This window comes from Cydia strobilella, chromosome 14, assembly GCF_947568885.1.
Source record: "Cydia strobilella chromosome 14, ilCydStro3.1, whole genome shotgun sequence".
Lineage (NCBI taxonomy): Eukaryota > Metazoa > Arthropoda > Insecta > Lepidoptera > Tortricidae > Cydia > Cydia strobilella.
The window spans coordinates 9,662,981-9,684,704 of record NC_086054.1 but is presented as its reverse complement, the minus strand read 5'-3'; the positions used below and the strand labels follow the sequence as shown (position 1 = coordinate 9,684,704).

At 36.6% G+C, this 21,724-nt stretch overlaps 1 protein-coding gene across 2 annotated transcripts in view; it reads right to left on the bottom strand.

Moving 5' to 3' along the window:
* Nucleotides 1-813: 813 nt before the first annotated feature.
* The window catches only part of LOC134747370 (synaptotagmin-10-like), a 128,107-nt gene continuing 107,196 nt past the window's right edge, over nucleotides 814-21,724 (bottom strand). For both annotated transcript variants that reach the window (XM_063681996.1, XM_063681997.1), the window contains exons 6-10: nucleotides 15,654-15,808; nucleotides 9,331-9,499; nucleotides 4,733-4,853; nucleotides 1,385-1,556; nucleotides 814-1,018 (exon numbers count right to left, since the gene is read on the bottom strand). In XM_063681996.1, the coding sequence (XP_063538066.1) occupies nucleotides 817-1,018; nucleotides 1,385-1,556; nucleotides 4,733-4,853; nucleotides 9,331-9,499; nucleotides 15,654-15,808 (819 nt within the window). In that variant the 3' untranslated portion in view covers nucleotides 814-816. The remainder of the gene's footprint in view (nucleotides 1,019-1,384; nucleotides 1,557-4,732; nucleotides 4,854-9,330; nucleotides 9,500-15,653; nucleotides 15,809-21,724) is intronic.

The window sequence follows — 21,724 nt, the reverse complement described above, 5'->3', positions numbered from 1 at the left end:
AACCCTTATTTTAGTCACATATATACCTATACATTTGGCATCGTGAGAATTCCAAAACGTTTCCCGGTCCTTTGTAGGCGCGGCTTTCTACGGAGACGCGCCATTTTGTGTTGTATAGCGGCCATTTTGAGATGGTTCACAGTCGTCGTCTCTTCATCTGTGAACAAAAACCCTTTGTAACAGTCTGAAATGAGAAGTTCAAAGAGAGTTCTCCAATGTTTTGGCGCATTTAACCACAGGGAAAAGTGACAGTGCGCTAGAATTGCTATTAAAAATACAATAAAATTATTTCCACAAAAACCATTTCTAGAAAATATTACCGACTTGTTTAAGCGCTAGTTGTTTGAGACTTTTACAAACAATTTACACGTGCAGTAGGTTGATGGTCATCAACTGGTTTAATATTTAATTTATCATTTGCACAAATAGGTATTAACAAAATATTATAACAGCAAGAATATATACCAAAGATCCACAGATAGGGTGACTGCTGTAGTTATTGGCTACTACATAGTAACAGTTTTGAATGATTCACGGTTAGTTTCACTAGACTTATATCGACCGTGATTAGCTTTTTGAATTGTTTCGAAATATCGGGAGCTCGAAAACAATACAAAAGGTAATCTCGGTTCATATCCCGGTCGATATGTCACTACATAGTAATTGGCGACTCTTAACAATAAGACTTCTTTTGGCTTGTTTCTTTCTGATTTGATAGAAAAGGCACCCTATCTAAACGTGCCATCGCATACGGTTGTTGAACTGTGTGGTTGTGTCTAAGGAAGAAAAAAATATCGCCATAATTATTTAAGCAGCCTACCTTCCATTTAAGCAACTCAGGCCATTCGAATGGTCATTGGTAGGTAGCGCGATGTTAGAGGGCGGACTCTTGTTGAGCGGGTACCACTGAGCCACCGGTTTCCGAGGGTTGTCCAGCATCTCAAGCCAATGCTCGCGACCCGTGCCGATAAGGGCAGCGCCGATGGCCGTGCAGCCTATTAGCTCGTTGGAACCAATCCTGTTAAAAACGAAACCAATCTAAAAATCTCAAAACAATTATTTAACAAATTCATATTTTGTATAAGCTAGTGTCTTATGGGTTATTTACAACTTTCTTCGTACCGAAGAGGAAAGTATAAGGAAATGTCAAAAAGGTCTTGAATCCAAAGTATGACTATTTGACTAACGCCATTCCGTATCGATCCTGGTTCCTTACGAGCTGTTAGCTGAGTTGCTGACTCAAGATTTTGTAATGATCGCGATACGAGAAAATGTAAGAAAATGTGTAAATTAACTGAATGCCAGTCGATGTTTGTGTGCGGCACGAGGCAATGTAATATAAGTAATAAAGTAGTTTTTAAGAAATTTCTAGATATTAACTAACCTGTCATAATCAATCACTTTAACCAACAGCGTGATATCAAAGACGTTCTCCGAAGGCAGATCGAAGACCAAAGCCTCGTTGTAAACAGGGTTCAGTGTATTCTTCTTGACTGTGGTTTTCTTCTTCTTTATCCTCTTGCCTTGACAGATGAGGCAGATTTTCACGTATGGGTCTGAAATGGAATTGTTTTGTTAGAAAGGCCAATGTCATCATCGTCAATATCGTTGTCATGGCCATCAGAATGCATAATGCATAAGTATGCAAATCAAAGAGACATCCCAACATTTCCTCCTAAATTACAGCATACATAGGTATGCATAGAATGCAAACTACGAAAACACAAATGCCTCAGATAATACTCATCTTACTTCAGCAAAACTAAAATTGTTTAAAATCCAACAATTTCATTGTTGCGTGACACATGCATACTTTTACTAGTAGCTACGAAACAAAAACTCTAAATGAAATAAACCATCATGAGTAACTATCGCGGTAACCGAAGACAATATTAAAAACTCTAAATATTTATATCAATTTTCAAACAAGAATCAAGTGAAACACCATTATTTCTTGTAATGTAAAGATTTACGATGCTTATAATAAAAGCATATTACGTTCAAGTTAACAAGTGAACAAATTTTGGTAACTAAGTAGCTGTCATCGAATTACAGACCCCGAAGTTTGCCCCGAGTAAACTAGGGGATCCTTAATAGTTTAATGTTGAGGAAGCCCGAGAAAATTGGCATAAACCAATTATTGTCTTATGCCTGTGGCTCGGTGATCCATCAATTGGTTGATAGTATTCGATGTCAGCCAATTATTAGTTAAGTTCGATAGTTAGGGAAGTCAACAACGCCTTGTCTGTTTGCAGCATGTATCTAAAGCCATTAAACATTGTATTGCTTGAAAAAGAGACAAATCAAAACTATAAGATGGAATTGATTTGATTGGTTTTCATGATTGGAATCCACATTTTAAGATAGCGATCAGTTATTATTTTTTTATAAAAACTGATACCATTATTTTTCTCTTTGGGTTTATTGATCGATCAGCCAGATATAGTATAAGTAATAAAGTAGTTTTTAAGAAATTTCTAGATATTAACTAACCTGTCATAATCAATCACTTTAACCAACAGCGTGATATCAAAGACGTTCTCCCAAGGCAGATCGAAGACCAAAGCCTCGTTGTAAACAGGGTTCAGTGTATTCTTCTTGAATGATACCGTTATTTTTCTCTTTGAGTATATTGATCGATCAGCCAGATATAGGTAGTAGGTATATATTCAAGTTGATTATTGTTAGATGAAAACATCGTAAGGAAACATACATACATCTGCAAATAAAGTCAAAGGTGTGTTTTGGATTCCTATTCCGCATAGCAAGGAGTGTATATTTCCAAACACTTCTGTAGGTATCTACTGACTGTATCCTACAGTGGGATGTATATTATACGCTGATGATCCTTCATAAAAATAATGCAAAATAACGAACAAGCTTCCGAATAGATCAAAGCTTTGCAACTTTAATCTCACGGACGTCTTGTAAGTAGGTACTCGTTCAAATTGCCACGTCTGACGTTCATTGCTATTGTTATCGCAGTCTGAATGGGGCACGAGTTTGACGATTTTAATACGAGGAATTGAAAAGATATTTACGTAGGTACGTCAAGCGATGAAGCTCAGAATCTTTTAAGAAACTTGGTTTTTATCGTAATGCTTAGTCATAATCTTATCATGTGAAAAATTCCCTGTCTTGGCAATTACTTTTTAAGACTGAGTTGTAAGACATAAAATAAATATACTGTCAACAACTTTTTTCAGGATAATGTATGGCTCATTGTTATATCTCCGTTGCTAGTTTAGCCCACCTTTGTGGGTCCATACGTCGCACATGGCCTGCCCAGTCCCACTTTAGCCTGGCGGGTTTGACCCCAATTTCGACGATGCCTGTTTTGGTGCGCAACGTAGTATTTCAGATCCGGTCAATCCTTTTCACCCAAAGCATGTTGCGCTGCATGTCTCTTTGGCAAACCTTAAGTTTGGTCTTTTGTAACACGGAAAGGGACCACGTTTGAGCACCGTAAGTGAGGATTGGCAATATGCACAAGTCGACGAGTCTCCGCTTAAAAGCTAATGGAAGGTTTCCCTTTAGTAGCTCCTTAAGAGACCTTCCAAGCGTTTTGGATCCGTCTTTCGACCTCTTTGTCCTGTCTTTGGTTAAAAGAGAGTACTTGCCCCAAGTACGTATACTCGTTGACATACTTAGTGTAGGACCCGTCTATCTCAATGTCACGTTTGGTGCTGTTGGTCATTAACTGAGTTTTAGACCGGTTCATTTTAAGGCCAACTTGAAGGCTTGCCGAGCAATGTTCTTGCACCATTGTTTCGAGTTCCGCAGCTGAATAGGCGAAGAGAACGATATCGTCGGCAAAAAGAAGATTTTTGAATCCTCTCCCGCCAAAGACTATTCCTTTGGATTCCCATGATGCCGCCGAATATAGTTAGGTAATTTGAATGTAACTTATTTAAGGTAAAACTGTTTTATGTTTTATTTCTTAAAAATAAAACTCCAAAACGTTATCAAAAATGACTACCATTAATTTAAAAAAAGTTAGATTAGCACAATGTAAATTGTTGCATAATATATCCAATCAGTATTTTACTATACCTAACCACAAGGACGCAACACACAAGTGATATTTTCTGTCTCAATTAAAGTGGCTGTCATACGCTTTGTAACAAGTTTGCACCCATCCCTTTGTGCAAAACTAATTATTCCCTGAGCTACATTTATGTCGACACAAATTACCTACAATGTATTGTAATACGATGTAGCATTTGTCTCTATTTGGTCGCGTGTCCTTTCTGTCGATTACGTTGTTCTTGTTTTTCGTATTCCGATTTAAAAATGTAACTGATAAGATCATACTCAGCGTAGCAATGGTTCTAACTAAAATTAATGAAAGATGTAATTACATGTTTATATTTTCGAAATATTTGTTACGTAACATTTCAAATTTTGTTGATCCAATTTATATAACATTAAATTTGAGTTTAATTCAAATAATTAAACTTTTTAATCAGTTCAGAAGTTGAAGTTATGTAGATCAAATATATTTTTTTGTATTACGAAGGTATTTTATTAGAGGGAAGCTCCTTCTGTTAAAGCGTCCATTTTTGCCTTAGAGCTTAGAGGGTACCTACACTTGTCTTGTCCGTTACGAAATACCAGTTAAAAAGGACAGTTGAATTACAGTTCGTAGTTTGATTTACTTTTATAGCCACTTGATAGATGGCAACATTCAGTTTGGTAAATTTGGATGTTTGACGGTAGTAAAAAAGGTTACCTGATGACCCGCTGATGTCCATGGCCTTAAGATTTCTTCCCTTGATGACGGTAACCGTCAGCCGACCGGCTGTCGGCAAGTAGCAGAGCGACAGCATCAACTCGCCGAGGTCTTTCTTCTCCTGTTGGCAAACAAAAATATGCTCAGTTTGTATTTAATAACTTTAATAAGTCATATAACCTGCTCGTTCTGAAACACCAAAACACTTTGCTGGCATACAATTAATAAAAGTTCCGTTAAATCATATTATTATATGCTGCATCCGCCTCATATATACCTACACGAATTTTTGCTCATTTTTGTCCTTACTAGAATTTTACTTGCACGAACGCGCGATAAAACATATTGAATTCGAATATGTGTCCTAATTGACAATTGCACGAACTTAGTTCTTACGAACGCGCCATCAAATATATTAATGTCGAATAGGGTGCCCTAATTGACATTCACTAATATAACATCGCAAACATGACATTCAATAATCACGTCGCGGCGTCGGGGAGCGGGGTGAGTGAAGATCGCGTATTCGCGTCCTATTAGGACACCCAGTTTTTGTTATCGCGTGACCACGCGATGGACTCATCACTGTTTACTCGCGCGATAATTGCGTAGTCGCGTTGTATTAGGAGGACCCCTAAAAACAAGTGGTTTTCATGATTATAATATGTAATCAAATTATTAAAAGTATAGCTTTATTAATAAACTAGTTTATTATATCTTAGAATTCTGGTATACAGATTCAGGCATATAGAAAAAATTACGGCGTATCTCATAAATGAAGACGTGAAATATAAGATAACAAGAATAACTGACATAGTTAACATAATAACTTCAACTGCCAATATTGATATCAAACAACATTTAACGTAAGATTTTTTTATTTTACCATTCTTATCAATTTGAAAATATAACGACATCATTAGTCAAAAGCAACAATACTCGGCCTTGATCCTTCCTAAAATCCATATTTATTCCAATATTCAATACACCAGAAACGAGGACCCGTATACCCATGGCTATTATCCATCACTTACCTAACGCAAGCGAGCGTACGAATCAAGCCAAGCGTTATTATAGCGATCCCTGGGGGCCTAGCCAAGGTGACAATGGTTGATAGAAAATGCCAATCGAGACTTAAATAAAGTATGGAAATAGTCACGTGACTTTTCGTCATCCCGATTTTTTTTTCTTTTTTATTTGGCGTTTATCGATGTACGATTGTCTTGAGTCTTGACTAAATAAGCGCCCTGAGATCTGTATAAAAAATAAATAGAGATTGTACAACTGTGATTGATGGCAAAAGTTCCGTGAAACACAAACATTAAGTACTTTTTTTAAGTTGAATAGCTCGATATTTTCCTCTACATAAACGAAGAGAAGGAAATTCGTTATGGAGCGTAACCTGTCGAGTAACCTTCGATTTAAAAACGTGAATCACCAGATTTAATTTATTTACTACGTACGTACTACTTACGCGTACTTATTTTAATTCAGAAAAGTGTACTCACGTCGATAGAAATAGCAGACTTCCTTCAAAACCACTAATCTCCGTAAAATATCCCAAATTATAAATTTTGTAGTAAAAAAATCATCATAATTAGTTTAACAGTTTTGAATGATTCACGGTTAGTTTCAATAGACTTATTTATTTATTTAAACTTCTTTGCACAATACATGAAGGTTACAAATGGCAGATTTAATTCCAGAAGGCATTCTCTACCAGTCAACCATGGGCTAAACTGAAAGATCTAGTTGGTAGTACTTATATCTTGTTACCCGTGAACAAGATGCATGTAAAGGGGCCCACTGACTATCAGTCCGCCCGACGATATCGGCCTGTCAGTAGTTCGGAACTGTCAAATTTTTGTTCTAACTAACAGGCCGATATCGTCCGGCGGACTGATAGTCAGTGGGCCCCTTAACTGCGTCGAAATATCGGGACCTCGAGAACAATACAAAAGGTAATCACGGTCCATACACCGGGATTTTTTTCTAATTTTTAATTAATATAAGAGTAAAAAGCACAACAATTTGTATGAAATCTGTTTTTCGCACCTAATTTTTAGACTTCAAAAAAATCTAAAATAGTCAAACGTAGGGGCATAGCTATGGTTAATTTACATCAAATTATGAAAAAATATTTTCCATAATGTCAATATCCAGAGGAAAATGGGGACTACGTTTGTATCGAGAAACGGCCGTCCCCATCTGAATTGAACTTTATATTCCTAATAATAATTAATACGAGCGAAAGCGTTTTTCTATAAACGGGGCTTAAAAATACACTTCTATTATGTGTATTACAAAGAAACAAGTCTTAAAATTGTCCTCTAGACTTAAACTTTCCACGACGATTATTAAAGAATTCCTTACTTTATTAAACAAGGACAACAAAAACGCCTTAAGCACAGATTATATAGTAGTTCTTACGCCTAAAGGTAGAAGTGGAATAGCTGTTGTGTATTCGAATGTGTGTTTGACGTATCCACACACTAAACAGACATCGCATTATGAATCATTTACGAAGTGCCAGGTCACCAAAATTATTTTGATCCGACTAATTGATTGCTAGGGTACAATTTTACTTGTTAAAATTTCGCATCGACAGCACTACTGAGTTCTATCCTATACTATAACATTTAAAAAATGTTGAGTACGGGTGATAAACGTAAAGTGCAATTGGCTGTCGCGCTTACATACTAAGTATTTCGAGTTCGAGAGGGCGTGTGTGTGGAGACCGCGAACTTGTTTTCTTATAGGGGGAAAATTTGATATATGTATAAAGGAAAGCAAGCTAACAATATAAAAAGTAAATAAAAAGGTGAAGCTGAGGGGAAACTAAATAAACAAGTATAGAGCGAAGTTAAAAAAGGAGGAAAAACAGCAGCCATTGGTTGAAACTTGAAGCAGCCCGTATATGTTTAGATTAAAAATACAGACTGTACGTACGTATATGTTTAGATTATGACGAAGACTGGATACAAGTGCTCCAGTTACCATGGGTTTCTAAAATGTTCAGAAAATTATATTTGTGATCGGTATCAAATGTTTTTAAACCGTCCGGTGCCAGGGGTTCTAAATGTAGTCCGTCCGGTACTAGGTGCCTCTTGCAAAGAATAAATATAAAATAAAAATAATTTTCAGTTAGGTATTTTTCGCACGTATAGGACAGGTATAGGCAGTGCGAAATGCATTAAGAGAAATATCAAACAAATATCGTGAATTCGTGACCAAGTGTGAGCGAAGTTCTCGGTTCTCTGACATTCGCATGGAAATTATATTCGTAACTAATTAATTTTGATTTCTACATGAGAATCGTTGGTATATTCAAGAATTTAATAAGACCTTTTTAGAATACCTAAAGTCAGCCAGATTTGGTTAAGTAATTAATTAATGTTTAATCATTTTACGAAATTAACCGAGGCATAAGTATATATTAATTAAGATTAAAATGGGTTATTAGTCTTCTCTGTGTAGGTACTTACATAACACTGTAGAAAATAAATTAAATTGAACTTAAAGCGAATCATAGTGGAAACACCAGTTGTCTTCTCAAAACAATATTTTTTGTGACATTTACTTATCAACATGGTTTTTGATGGCTTTTTTTCGACCGCCATTCTGATGGCTCGCATCGGCTCGTGATTATTTTTTTTGCTTTTGCTCAGTAATGTTGTTTAAACTGTAATACTGATAGCTCATTATGCAGTGAACTAATGTGAAAGTGTTGAAATTAAACCACAGTTCTGGCGTCAAAGCCAGGTAGCCCCACGTGACCCTTGTAAAATCCAGCTATCGCCTTACAAAAGCCCATAACCCATTAACCGAACAATGTCGTGCTCTACGAGCATTTGGTGTTTCTACCTCTAACCGTGTCCCATGCGGATCCCACTTTGACGTTGGCGAAATCATCGACAGAATAGATGTAGCCATTTTACCCAAAGATTGATTGAACATGGTTTTTACTTTAAAATACCTCTGTGGTCAATGAGGTTTCATTCGAAGTAAGCACATTTTACGGCACTTATTTTAAAATTTATGAGTACGCGAGAATTCTTGAGAATAGGGAAACGATTTGTCAATAGTCGATTAAACCCTAGTAGCCTAGCTGTAACATGTGCAGCCTCTAAACCGGAGGTCCACCCATTGAACTAATTACTACGCATTGAACCGGCACGGAGAACCAGTATTTTACGCCATGAGTTGTTGTTGTTTTGACAACAAACCATAGAAACGGGGCGTGAATCTCGCGACCTAAACGCGTAAGCGCCATGAATTTTACGGCGCTTGCGACGTTTTTGGTCGCGTGGTGCAAGTTGCGATTGCGCAAATTTAATTGTGGTATGGCTTCTCTATAGTAATAATAACTCAATGTTTTCCCTCTAAAATGGAAGGTAAGCATTCGCTTAGTACAGACTTCGTTAATTCAATTTTCAATTTAACGGCATTAAGTTACCCTAAAGCGAGCCTCGGATTCTTTTTTGTTGGAACTGGGAAATCTGTCGGGAACTGAGCTTACGTTTGTGCTTAAATACCGATAGCGAATATCGGGTTCCTTTAACGTCTTAAGATACAAGAACAATTGGCAGTCAAATTACCTGTGGCGCAGCGAGTATGTTCATGGTATACTCAATCTCCTGATGCAGATCTGCCGACTCCAGTAGACCCTTGAGGACCACGTGGCCGATGAGGTCGTGCCTCGAGAACCGGTCGAAGTCATACACGGAGAACTGCAGATAGCGCTGACGAAGCTCCTCGTATGGAACACTGGACAAATCATCAACAATGTTAGTACCACTAGTCCTACTGTTAACAAATCCTACTGTGTGTCCAATTAACAAATACATGAATAAATAATATTATAGGATATCCTTACAAAAATTTACTGCACCCATGACTCAGAAACAAATATCTGTGCATGCACACATTAAACAAATAAATGACCTTACCGGAATTCGAACCCAGGACAATGTTTCATGGGCAAGGTCGCAACCGACTAGACCTCGAGCTCGTCCAATGGGATTGAGAATTGGGAATGTTGATTGCAGTTAAAATAATTTATACCTATCGACCGTGCAAAAAACGAATTATTAAAAAGTTATAGGAAAAATGTAAATGGCAATCATATTTGATTTGATCACAATTTCTATTTAATAAATCAGAAAGAACATCTAAAATTAGGTAAAATTTAACCTTTAAAAGTCGATTGCTGGATACAGTCTCAACAGACCGAAAAAAACAAGCTGATTTGACCTGTCAGTCAAAAATCTATATTGGAAAACTCATTGCAGAGGAAACAGAGACACTATACACAGGAGAAATCAAAACAGATAGCTTTGCACAGAAATAACCACACAAACATATCCATTTTCATTGTTCTTTAGTTTAGGACAAGGTTTGGAAAAGGCTTATGACAGAGTGGTGAGGAATGAACTTTGGTCGGTACTGTCGGTGTATGGATTGAGCGGCCGTCTCATTCAGGCACTGAAATCGCTCTATGAGGATTCCAGTGCTTGTGTGAGAGTAAACGGGTCGTACACTGAGTGGTTTAGCATCGAAAAGGGTGTTAGGCAGGGATGTGTAGCGTCACCGTGGCTGTTTAATCTGTTCATGGACAGTAGTTTGCATGATTTGAGAAATGATGAGTGTGGGCTGAGAATGAGTGGGTTACCCGTCAAATGTCTTCTTTACGCTGATGACCTGGTATTGCTAGCGTCATCGGGTGAAGAGTTGCAGGAGATGGTAACTAGAATGCATGGATCTTTTGAAAGGAAAGGAATGAAAATAAATGTAAGTAAGACGAAAGTTATGGTATTTGAAAAGGAGGAATATATGACAAACTGTGAAATTTTGATTGGTCAAGAAAGAGTAGAACAAGTGAAAGAGTTTGTGTATCTGGGAACATTATTCACTAGGGACGGTAAGCATGATAAAGATATTGAAAGGAGAGTGAGTGCTGGAAATCGCGTGAATGGGGCACTTAACGCTTTTATGAGCAGCCAGAAGGTGTCGCAAAAGGCACGGTTGGCTGTGCATAGAGGGGTGCTGGTGCCTACACTTATGTATGGTAGCGAAAGTTGGGTATGGCAGAAGAGGCATCAAAGCCAAGTCAATGCAGTGGAAATGAGAGCGTTGAGAAGTGCATGTGGGGTGAGATTACAAGATAGAATTAGGAACAGTGTGATAAGGGAAAAGTGTGGACTGAGCGAAGATGTAGTGACAAAAATTGAGAAAGGTATGTTGAGATGGTTTGGACACTTGGAAAGAATGAGTGAAAGGAGGCTAACAAAGAGAGTATATAAAGGAGAGGTAGAAACGGGAGTTGGAAGGGGCAGACCTCGGCGGACTTTCTCTGATCAGATCGGGGAAATCCTGAAGAAAGGCCAGGTCAAGAGCACCCTAAACCGGCGAGCGTGTATGAGGAATGTTATGAAAGTGAAGGAAGCGAAAGAGGTATGTCAGGATCGTAGCAAGTGGAAATCCGTGGTCTCTGCCTACCCCTCCGGGAAATAGGCGTGATTATATGTATGTATGTATGTATTAGGGAGGTATACCAATACCATTTCGTATTCGTAAAAAGTAAGGTACGTATATCATTCATAAGGTATCGTTGGAACTTTATTGTATGACATAGCGTGATAACCTACTAATCATCCTAGATTAAAACAAATTTCCGTTCTAAATAAATACCTCACAGAACTGTTTGAACTGTAATTAATGTTTGATGATATCTTTAATACTAAATAATCTGAGGTCGAATGAAATCGAGATAAATATTTGACATCAATAACTTATTAAGTCTAGCTTCATGACCCTAGGACCCTAGGTTGTTGACCTTAATGAAATAAATCGAGATTCCATAAAAATTTAGAAAAATAACCCACTAAGGTATAGATATTTAATAAACTAAAAATAAAAGATTGCTACTCGATGTAAGTATGTAATGTAATGTAATAATAAATATTAATAATGTGAAGAGAAGTAGGTCCCTACCTAGTGAATAAACAAGTTTGAAATCAACGCGTCTTCATTAAATTATGCTTCAAATTGTATAAAACAGAAGTGGCATACTGCTAAGTACGAAAATACGTAGAGAAAACTTTTTTCATCACTTCATTTTAATAACTGATATAGGCAAGTTAAAAATACACAGTGAATTTACTTATCTAAAAAATAAAGAATATATTAAATCACTTTTTTAATAGTGTTACACCACAACGTATTGAAAAAATAATAATTTTTTGATAGTCTCTCAAAAAGGAAATAGGAGGGATAAGGAAAAGGAATAGCAGGATGCTGTTTTGCTGCGCAATTATAAGTAGTTTTTACGTTAGGTTAGTATATTTTTGGTCATCTTTTAAGCAATACCCTTTAAAAAGCCTGGCAACAGACATGATTGAGCTGGTACCAGGTACGTTTGCGTATTTTGATTACATTTTTGTGGCTTCATTCAATTTCGTGTTGATAACTTTGGAGTGTCCTATGCCGTTCCCAGCGAGAAATTGAGAAGTTGTTCCACTAAGCATCAGAAAACTTTCCCGCCGTTTGGCAGTAAGTACGTTTATAGGTATTGGAATACCTGGGTATAAGCTCACAAAATATAATTCGCGCTGATTCGCTGTACATGTTGTTGGAGTCAAAACTTGTGGCTCTGCGAGCCGTAGACCTCGTAAACCCCCACCATAAAAAAAAACTGAATGGACAAAATAAAACTATATAATTATTGAACCAGCTCACAAAATTTCACGAGAATCAGTTCAGAAATGAGACACAGGACACATCCATCATCATCCATCATCTGTACAGGAGAACATCCGGACGTATGAATGCATTTTTGTCCAAGCTGAAACAGTGACCTTTGCTTCCCTCGGTTAATAATATGAAAACAAAAACAAATATGAAATAAAAAAGCTGTTTAATCTAATCGAATTCTTATGTAAACTCTTTAATTTTGAATAACTCGTGAATATCGCGTAACTGGGTGTTGTTTACTTAATGTGATTGAAATCCAAATTAGATTGTTATTTTTTATTTTAATTTTTCTAATATATAATTACTATGAACTTGTAGTTTTGTCTACCTATATGGTACTAGCAAACATGGACGCATAGTATGAACCTTTTCACATAAGTATAAAAGTGTAAAATGTTGTAGGCAGAATTTGAAAGTAGACAGGCTTAGAACCACGCGGGAACTTATCTATTTATCTGTCAACTTTAAGGTTTTTTTTTTTTCATTTCTTGTATTGTATTGTATTGTATTTATATTGATTACAATACGTATAATTTGATTTGCAATCACCATTCACAGCGACCAATCAGATGCATCTAATACGATATGAAATATTTCGGATCGAGCTCGGCCAAAGCGCGTCCTCCATCAGAACTAGTAATTGGCTTCATCGGTGTAATTATCTGCCTTTTAGCCAATTCTAACTATAATTCGTATCGATTACTTGCCCCAGTGGAATAGTTTTGATAAATTTTCATTACACCTCTCGCGTCAAATGATGGTCCCAATAATAGTTCATTTTCATATGGAGTAGCTGTCACGTAAACTGTTTATGGTTATTTTTTGGAAGTATAGTTAACGCTATCTCTACTGAGCTCATTCACTTACGTAATAACAATGGCATTATGTTAAACAAAAGCCATTATGTCTTTTGTGCCTGAGGCTCCCACACAATTGCCACGCGATCAGGCACAAAGGCCACGCGCTCAGGCACAAAAGAAATAATTACTTTTGTTTAACAGAATGCCATTGTCAGTACAGGTAAGTGAACGAGCTCAGTAGATAGACCGCATACTATACCTATAGCAGATTAATTAATTCAAAAAGGTATCTAAGTAATAAAAATACGGTGAAAACATATTTTATCTATTATTTTCTTAATTAACAGCCCAAATCAAAAGACTCCTGAAAGAACTGTCATAGGACCATCATTAAATTAAATTTAAAATATTGACGCGAGATGTACCTAGGTACATTATTTTCGTCCTTGTGTAAAATGCATCCATAGAGATCTTAAGGCGTTCGATCAAAGTTTTAAACCAAGTTAACATCAACAACATCAACATCAAGTACTTAAGTAAGTAGTACATCAACATCCGCAATTTGTCTCTGAAACACTCAGTTTTGTTTCAATTTCCTCACGCACAGATTGTAAACATCCTGGAGGTCTATTCAGATACCTAGGTATTAATTCCTTGTTATCAATTTGTAATGGATAATGACCTGAGAACTGACAAAAGTGACATATTTGGTCTCAGAAATGTCGACGTAAACTTATAAAGTACCTAAGTAAGTACTTACTTAAAAACTACTACCTACTTTTAAAGAAGATTTTAAGTGCGAGTAAGATGCCTAAATAACAAATTATCACATCAGTATCCGCCTCCACGCAAAATATAGGTAGTAATTACATAAAAGTTAATAGGTGTAAAATATACGAGCAATAACTCTGGTCTTGATGACTTCAACTCGAACATTTAAGAATTGTTTTTGCGGTTTCTGCAGGGACTAAAATTAGAGGTTTCATTATGATCAAAGTGATTGAATTAATTACAATAATAATTACCTAGATAATTACATATTGGACAAAATTATAATGTTTGACTTGTAAGCTTGTACTTGTAATATTATACTCTCTTGAATCGCGAGGGCTTTTGATAATAAGTTAACCTATAACACCTTATTTTAATAAAGTATGTCAAAAATGGATGCCACTCAGTAAGTCAGTATAATACTCATTTCGTACAGGATTTAAACAAACATAATTATAAGCTGTGGTTACCTATAATTGGACAAACATCTAACCTCAATGTTATGTAAGCTACAGATTGTTTTTTCATGATGTATTGTCTGTTGGTGATCCCAAATAAATAAATAAAAAAACATTTGCGTTGCTACTTATATATATCAAAGCCGAAGGATATTTTTTTTAAAATAATACGTTTTGTTTTAGTTAAATGTTGTATTAGTTTCAATTTTTAATTACATTTTGTAAAAGATGTGTAAGTAAGAAAAATAATCGTAATTTAAGATAGTCAACGAATTAGAATAGAATAGAATATAATAAAATTTTATTCGTAAGCACAAACATTAGGGCAGTTAAATCAGCTACTATTTATGACATCAAATCGATGTGTTACCATGCAGTTTGTATGATAACGCATTCTGTGACGACGCAACGAATCTACCACCTTTAATTGAGATTATCTCATTGAATAAAAACACGCAAACGTATATACTTGTAAAGTAAAAAAAAAAACCGGCCAAGTGCGAGTCGGACTCGCCCACCGAGGGTTCCGTACTTTTTAGTATTTGTTGTTATAGCGGCAACAGAAATACATCATCTGTGAAAATTTCAACTGTCTAGCTATCACGGTTCATGAGATACAGCCTGGTGACAGACAGACGGACAGACGGACAGCGGAGTCTTAGTAATAGGGTCCCGTTTTTACCCTTTGGGTACGGGACCCTAAAAACTGACTACTGTAAAACTGGGTAGGCACAAAAACACCGGAACACGACCTGCCTGTATAGTGTATAGTGATCCGCATCCGTTCTGCGAACTGCCACATCCGTCTGGCACACCTGGTACTTTATATTTTGGTCTGGAATTATTATCTCGGACAGCAGAAATACTTTGTTTTTATGCCCTGCCACGTCATGGTATCTTTAAGTACCTAGCAATTAAACGACTAGATTAAGAGTTACAGGCTTATTCGAACGTACATTGACGTATACACGCTGTAGAAGAAGGTAGGGTAAACCATCTATTACTGGCCACCTGCCAATAACTGGCCACCTTATATGAACTAAAAAGGATTCTGTTTAATTTTCACACAATTCAAGTCAATTTATTCATACGGTTAGTATATCTCTAAAACTAATTTAAAAGAAGCGATAGGAAACTGACCTAAACAAGAAGGTTTCATTAAACACCGGATTCAAGTTCTTGCGATGCACTTTGGTCTGGAACTTCTTCTTGCGGTCTGGCAGCAGGAACACCTTGATGTAGGGGTCGCTGCTGCCGGTCACATCCTTGATTGGCAGGTCGCGAGCCTCGAAGATCTGGCCAAAGAAAGAATTATAGTCAGAAAAAAACTTCAAATTTAGGATTGAAAATTCCTCGATCGGACTCTATAATGTGTCCTATTCTTCTGAATTCAAGTTATGGCACTCCATAAAATAGTTTTGAAAATTAAATCCATAGGTACTTATAAAATCTAAGCATTGTATGCCATCTAATATGAAGGTATAAGAATAAAGTGATAAAAACCGTTATTGAGATTTAAGCTTATTGGCTAATTTAAGTGGTACAATGGACTGTGTTAAATGAAATTACTGTATTTAAACTAAGACGAATTAGTCAGTAAAAAAAGAGAAACTATTAGGTTCACTTATACATACTAGAACAGATAATATTATGTGACTGTAATATATTCATAGTTTTGTTTAAATATTTTCTTTCTCTTTCTATAACGCTAAACTTTCAAATATTTAATAATGATTCATTTCTGTTGTAATAGCGACAGCCAAAATTCATGAAATCAACTAATTAGTATCAATACTAAAGAACAAATTATTAAGTATTTAAATTGTTTCAGTCAGCCGTTTCCAATTCATTTACCCAAGCGCCGCCAATACCTACGCCAATTTACAATTTATAATTCAATTTTCAAATTACGCGAAAATTATCCTGTCTGGGTAAATAGCTTCGGCATACATTCCAAATTCAGTAAACGAGAGGCAATTCCCGTAAGCTAGCCCTAAAGTACAGAATCAGACGTCTAATAAGATTCTGCCATTACAAATTGAACTTTGTTCATTACAAGTCAGGGTAGAAATTGAAAGGCACGCTGAAAAACCGAAACGAGTTTTCAAATGTAATTTCAGTTTGGTTATCGTAACAGCTTTATCTTAAAGTAAGGAAGTTGTTATCTAATATCGGGTTTGCTTAGCAGCACCCGGCCCCTGCGGCTGCCTTACACCAAAACCTGACAGAAGATGTTCCAAAAAATGCAGAATCAGCAATACAGATTGAGAAATTTTCGAAAAAAATAGGTGGGTGACCCACCGTGGGTCTAACAATTTTCTGAAAAAGGTCACTTCTGTGGGCAATATGATAAAAGTTAACGATTCTGGTACATATAGGTATATACCGTTTTTATTTTTGAGTCCCTTATTGAAGAAATGTACCCTGTCTGTAAAGGTGCAGCGTAAAAATTGGCTTTAGATTCCCATAACTTTGAGATGTCTACAGCAAAGACGCGAACGAGTAAAGCCTACCCACTACTCCCAACCCTCACACACACATACACATCATCCACTATGATATTAGTTTGAATTTTAAATTGTACCATGTCAAAATCTTTATTTAAATATTACAAAGGGGTAATGAGTGAAAAGCGCTCCCATCGTCGATATAACCTGACAGATACAAATAGATTGAAATACCCAATATAAATAGGTACTACACCATTTATCTATCTAGCAATCTACAACAAAGTAAAGTAAAATAAACCGGCCAAGTGCGAGTCGGGCTCGCCCACCGAGGGTTCCGTACTTTTTAGTATTTGTTGTTTAGCGGCAACAGAAATACATCATCTGTGAAAATTTTAACTATTTATATGAGACAGACAGACGGACAGCGGAGTCTTAGTAATAGGGTCCCGTTTTTACCCTTTGGGTACGGAACCCTAAAAAGAAAAACCATAATATTAACAGTACAGGCTTCCTCTGATAGTAAGTAAATCTACATTTCCAACATCATCATCGTCAATACACTGATCAGTATGTAAAAATAAAAAAGTCCATCAATTTATAACCGCCTTAATACCGTACCGCCAGGATCGTAGCAAGTGGAAATCCGTGATCTCTGCCTACCCCTCCGGGAAATAGGCCTGATTATATATGTATGTATGTATGAATGTTAAAATCGTGTACTTATTATGGTTCTAACTTAAAAATATTGCTTTTGTTAGGTTCTGGTTAGGGACAGCAGCAAGCCATAGAGAGGACGTTCAACCTTGGGGACCTCAAATTTATTGAGGTTCAAGTATAAACGTAAGGGGATTTTGGGCCGGAGTTCTATTCTATTGAAAAGTTTCTTGAAATGCGGCACACCTGCCGCTGCCGTTAAAGTTTTCAAGTAAGTATATAATTAGAGATTCTGAATGTGAGAAACGCTATGTCCCCTAAAAAACTTATTCATACACGTGTCTTCTTAAATATGGTATCGGAAGGGTTAAATGTGTAATCCAAACTCCATGTATTACACATAGGATGTTTTTTATTTTATTTGCAGTACATTACACCAGGTGCTATAATAAGCACATTACCTACATAACTACGTCGAAAATTTAAAGGGCCATATGTACTGTAAAACGTTGTACGATACACGTGCGAATAAGTAATTCGCACTTGTATCGTAAATAACTATTATTTTATTGGTACAAAAAACTGTAACACACAAGATTTTAGGTAAGAATTAGTACCTATTTAATAATAAAAATAAGTAATACAGCGTGAGACCAACACTGTCCACATAAATTACTACAGCATTTCCCAAACTATGGGTCGCGATCCATCGGTGGGTCGCGAGCGAATATTGAGTGGGCCCTGAAACTTCTACAAAATCTGAGCGTTACCAATAATATTTTATGCCCATTTTTAAGACGGCCAAGAGTTGGGCCCCAAAATGGCAGTTTTTGTTAGGTGGGTCGGAGCCCAGTCAACTTTGGGAACCACTGGATTACTAAATTAGTGATAAAGAGTAACAAGTAAGTAATATCTAGGGCGAGTCCGGGAACCTTATAACCATACTTAACTAATATATATGTCACTGATTTGGAACTTAAGGGTCCCCGGCAAGCTCGGTTCTGCATACCTACAATCGTAGTTACGCTCTCATTTCAAAACGAGTAGCTAGATTGCTTTGAAACTTTTTACTTACAATAGGATAAGGTATATAATAATACCCATAATAAGGTATATAATAGTAGGTAATTAGTTTATGTAGCTTCAGATACCATCGTTAAAAAAATCAGCTAATTTAAGTTTTTTATACAAAACTTGTTTTTGCTCTATTTCGTTTGTTTTATAAACTGGAGCAATATAAACTAATTACAGACCTAGACATCCTCATGTCATTGTACGTGCAAAGTTTCATTACAATCCAACACATAGTTTTAAAATGAGAACGACACTCCGTTTGTATGGGAGGGTGAAATTCGGCCGAGCTTTCCGGGGAATCTTAAACTAGTGAGTAAGTAAGTAAATACACTTTAGTGAGATTATTAAAATTGTTATACTTATAATACAATATCATAAAGTTAGCTCGATACAAAATCAATATTTGGCATCGGGTTCACCTTAAAATATGAAACTAAATTTAGAAAACCTTTCTAAGCTAATCTAAGCTCTCGCCCCAGAGGGTACCAACTCAATTATTCCACATCCCAGCTAGATTGAGCTAGGCCATATAGGCTCGGAGCTGAGGCATGACACTAATTGCAGTGCCTTTGACGAGCGTTCTGAGTTAGAATAAAGAGGCTTTGTTGCAACGATGTAAAGTGATGAAAGACCTCGGAAGGGTTTCCAGTTCACGATTAGATACATTCTCGATTTTTAATTTTTATGTTGTTAGAATTCAATTAAATTCGGCAGGTTTGAACAGGTTCTGGGTAATCCTAATTTGGGCCAAAGACAATGTATGTAATAGTAATTTTCCGTTCCGTTACGTAAATACCATGAGTTTTCGTAACTCAACTCAGTAGAAGATATTTTAAAACATCAGATAAAATTGCGCTTATTGTTTACAGAATAGGAAATCCTATCTATCCACCAAATTCTATCGAAATCTTTCGAGAAAAATTGACAACAAATTAAAAATCGGCCTCGTACCTACCTTCTATTAGGGATGTTGACGTATGATCTATTTCAATAATTTAAATGAATAATCTGCCTATAACGTAAAGGACGCCCTATATAACGGCCTGTTGAAGAGTCTCAAAAACACGACATTAAACTTGAGAGCTAGTAACTTCCTAGCTCAACAGATATAGTATAGAACGACATAATATAACCAGCGTCTTTGGTAACAATTTCAGTTTTAATTTATATCACGTCAAACAAATTATTAAATCAAAATACTGCTCCAGTTGCGTGCAGTCGCTCTCGCTCTATGACACAGTCACATCACAAGTAGTCTACCGTGGCTGATCTGTAGACTGTATATAATCAAGTAAATTTCCGAAATCCAGACCCAGTTTACTCACCCGTAAACCCTAAACTAGGGCATTAAAAGTAAAAACATGAGACATGCATCACATACGAATAAATAAGTAGGCCTCTCGTAGGTAAAATAATGAGTTAAATATTTTCTTTCACGTCTCATGCTCACAACACACATTCTCGTATAAGCACAAAATTGTTTATGTTAGAATTAGAACAAACAAAAAGGCTGTTTAAAATATACTGTCTATTTAAATTAAGAGGCAAGCGGCCGGATAACATGTTTACGAAAACAGATTTTACTTCGAAAAATGCGAGACATCTTTTTTTCAATTGCTTTTTTCCGTTCATTGACCTCAGATTACATCAACTCAGAGAAGGTTGACATTTGACTTACAAATAACCATTTCGGCTTATCGTTGGGATGAGCGACGTTTCATACAATCATCATCATCATATACTTAAGAGTAAGTCTCTTGTCGGTGGAGCAATTTCCTTGTTTCGCGGTCCTCTGCCTTCTCTTTGACAGCCTGATACGACACGATACGTACCTACAATCTCACATATTTCTCAAAAGGGGCCAAGTGAATTGGGTACTTCGATAAAAGGTAACATTCCTTATTTAGATTAAAGTGATCCCACATAGGAGACTAAGTGAGACCAGGGGCCCGTTTCTCAAAAGCTTGTAACTTGTAATACAAGCGGATGTCACTTTCTGACAGCTTTTGTTAGAAAGGGACTTCCATTTGTATTACAAGCTACAAGCTTTTGAGAAACGTTCCCCAGGGGGCCGATTTTTTAATTTCGACTGCTCGAGCCTCGATTTCGTATATTTCGTTCAATAATATCTCCACTACGAGGCATTCTACTAATAGAATTGGAAACGAGGGGTCAATACCAATCGATTCCCAATTTATGTCGCTCGTATTTCAAAAATTTGCATTACGTCTTTTCCACCGATCTTCGAAGTGACGAAATCTAGCGATCGGAATTCAAAAATGGCCCCCCAGTAGTAGGTGAGAACCTAACTACGTTTGTAAATATCTTGTATTTTTTAGCGTTGTCGCGTCTGACATCACTTACTTTTTTGGGCAAATACGCCGAAAGAAGTCATTTGCACACACAGCGTTGTCAGTGCCAGATCAATTCAGTGATAAATACTAAGTAGGAAGTGTAGTAAAAATCCGTTGCTATCATGCATAAAAGCATTGATATTTGTTATTTAATCTCACAAAAACCCGGATTTAAATAAAATTTGAGGCAGACACGGTTTAAAACGTGGATAAAAACAAAAGGTAGTTTTTTTTCTGACAATCCTCATATATAAGGCAATTAAATGGGAGGGTGAATGTACCATTATCCGAAACCAAACCTGCATGAAACGAATCATATGTAGTCCAAGTCACACGGTAACGAGGTCATTCACCTACAATAATGAACCTCACCTCTGGGGTGAATGACCTCGTTACCGTGTGACTCGGCCACCCGACCTGAGATATGTATCATGAAACCTCGTGAACGCCAGCCGCTGCTCCTTCAGTGGGTTAAAAGACATGCTCTCATAATTGAGAATTGAACGAATTACCTGACCACCTGCTGACACCAGCATACATTAATTCGTATCGTTAACAAAGCATAAACATCTTCCTTAACCATTTTAAGAGTTATCGTCCGGGGGGATTTCCTTCCGAACGCCAACGCAATTTGCGCCTGTCCCGGAATATATACGCGATGGACAGACTTGATATAAGC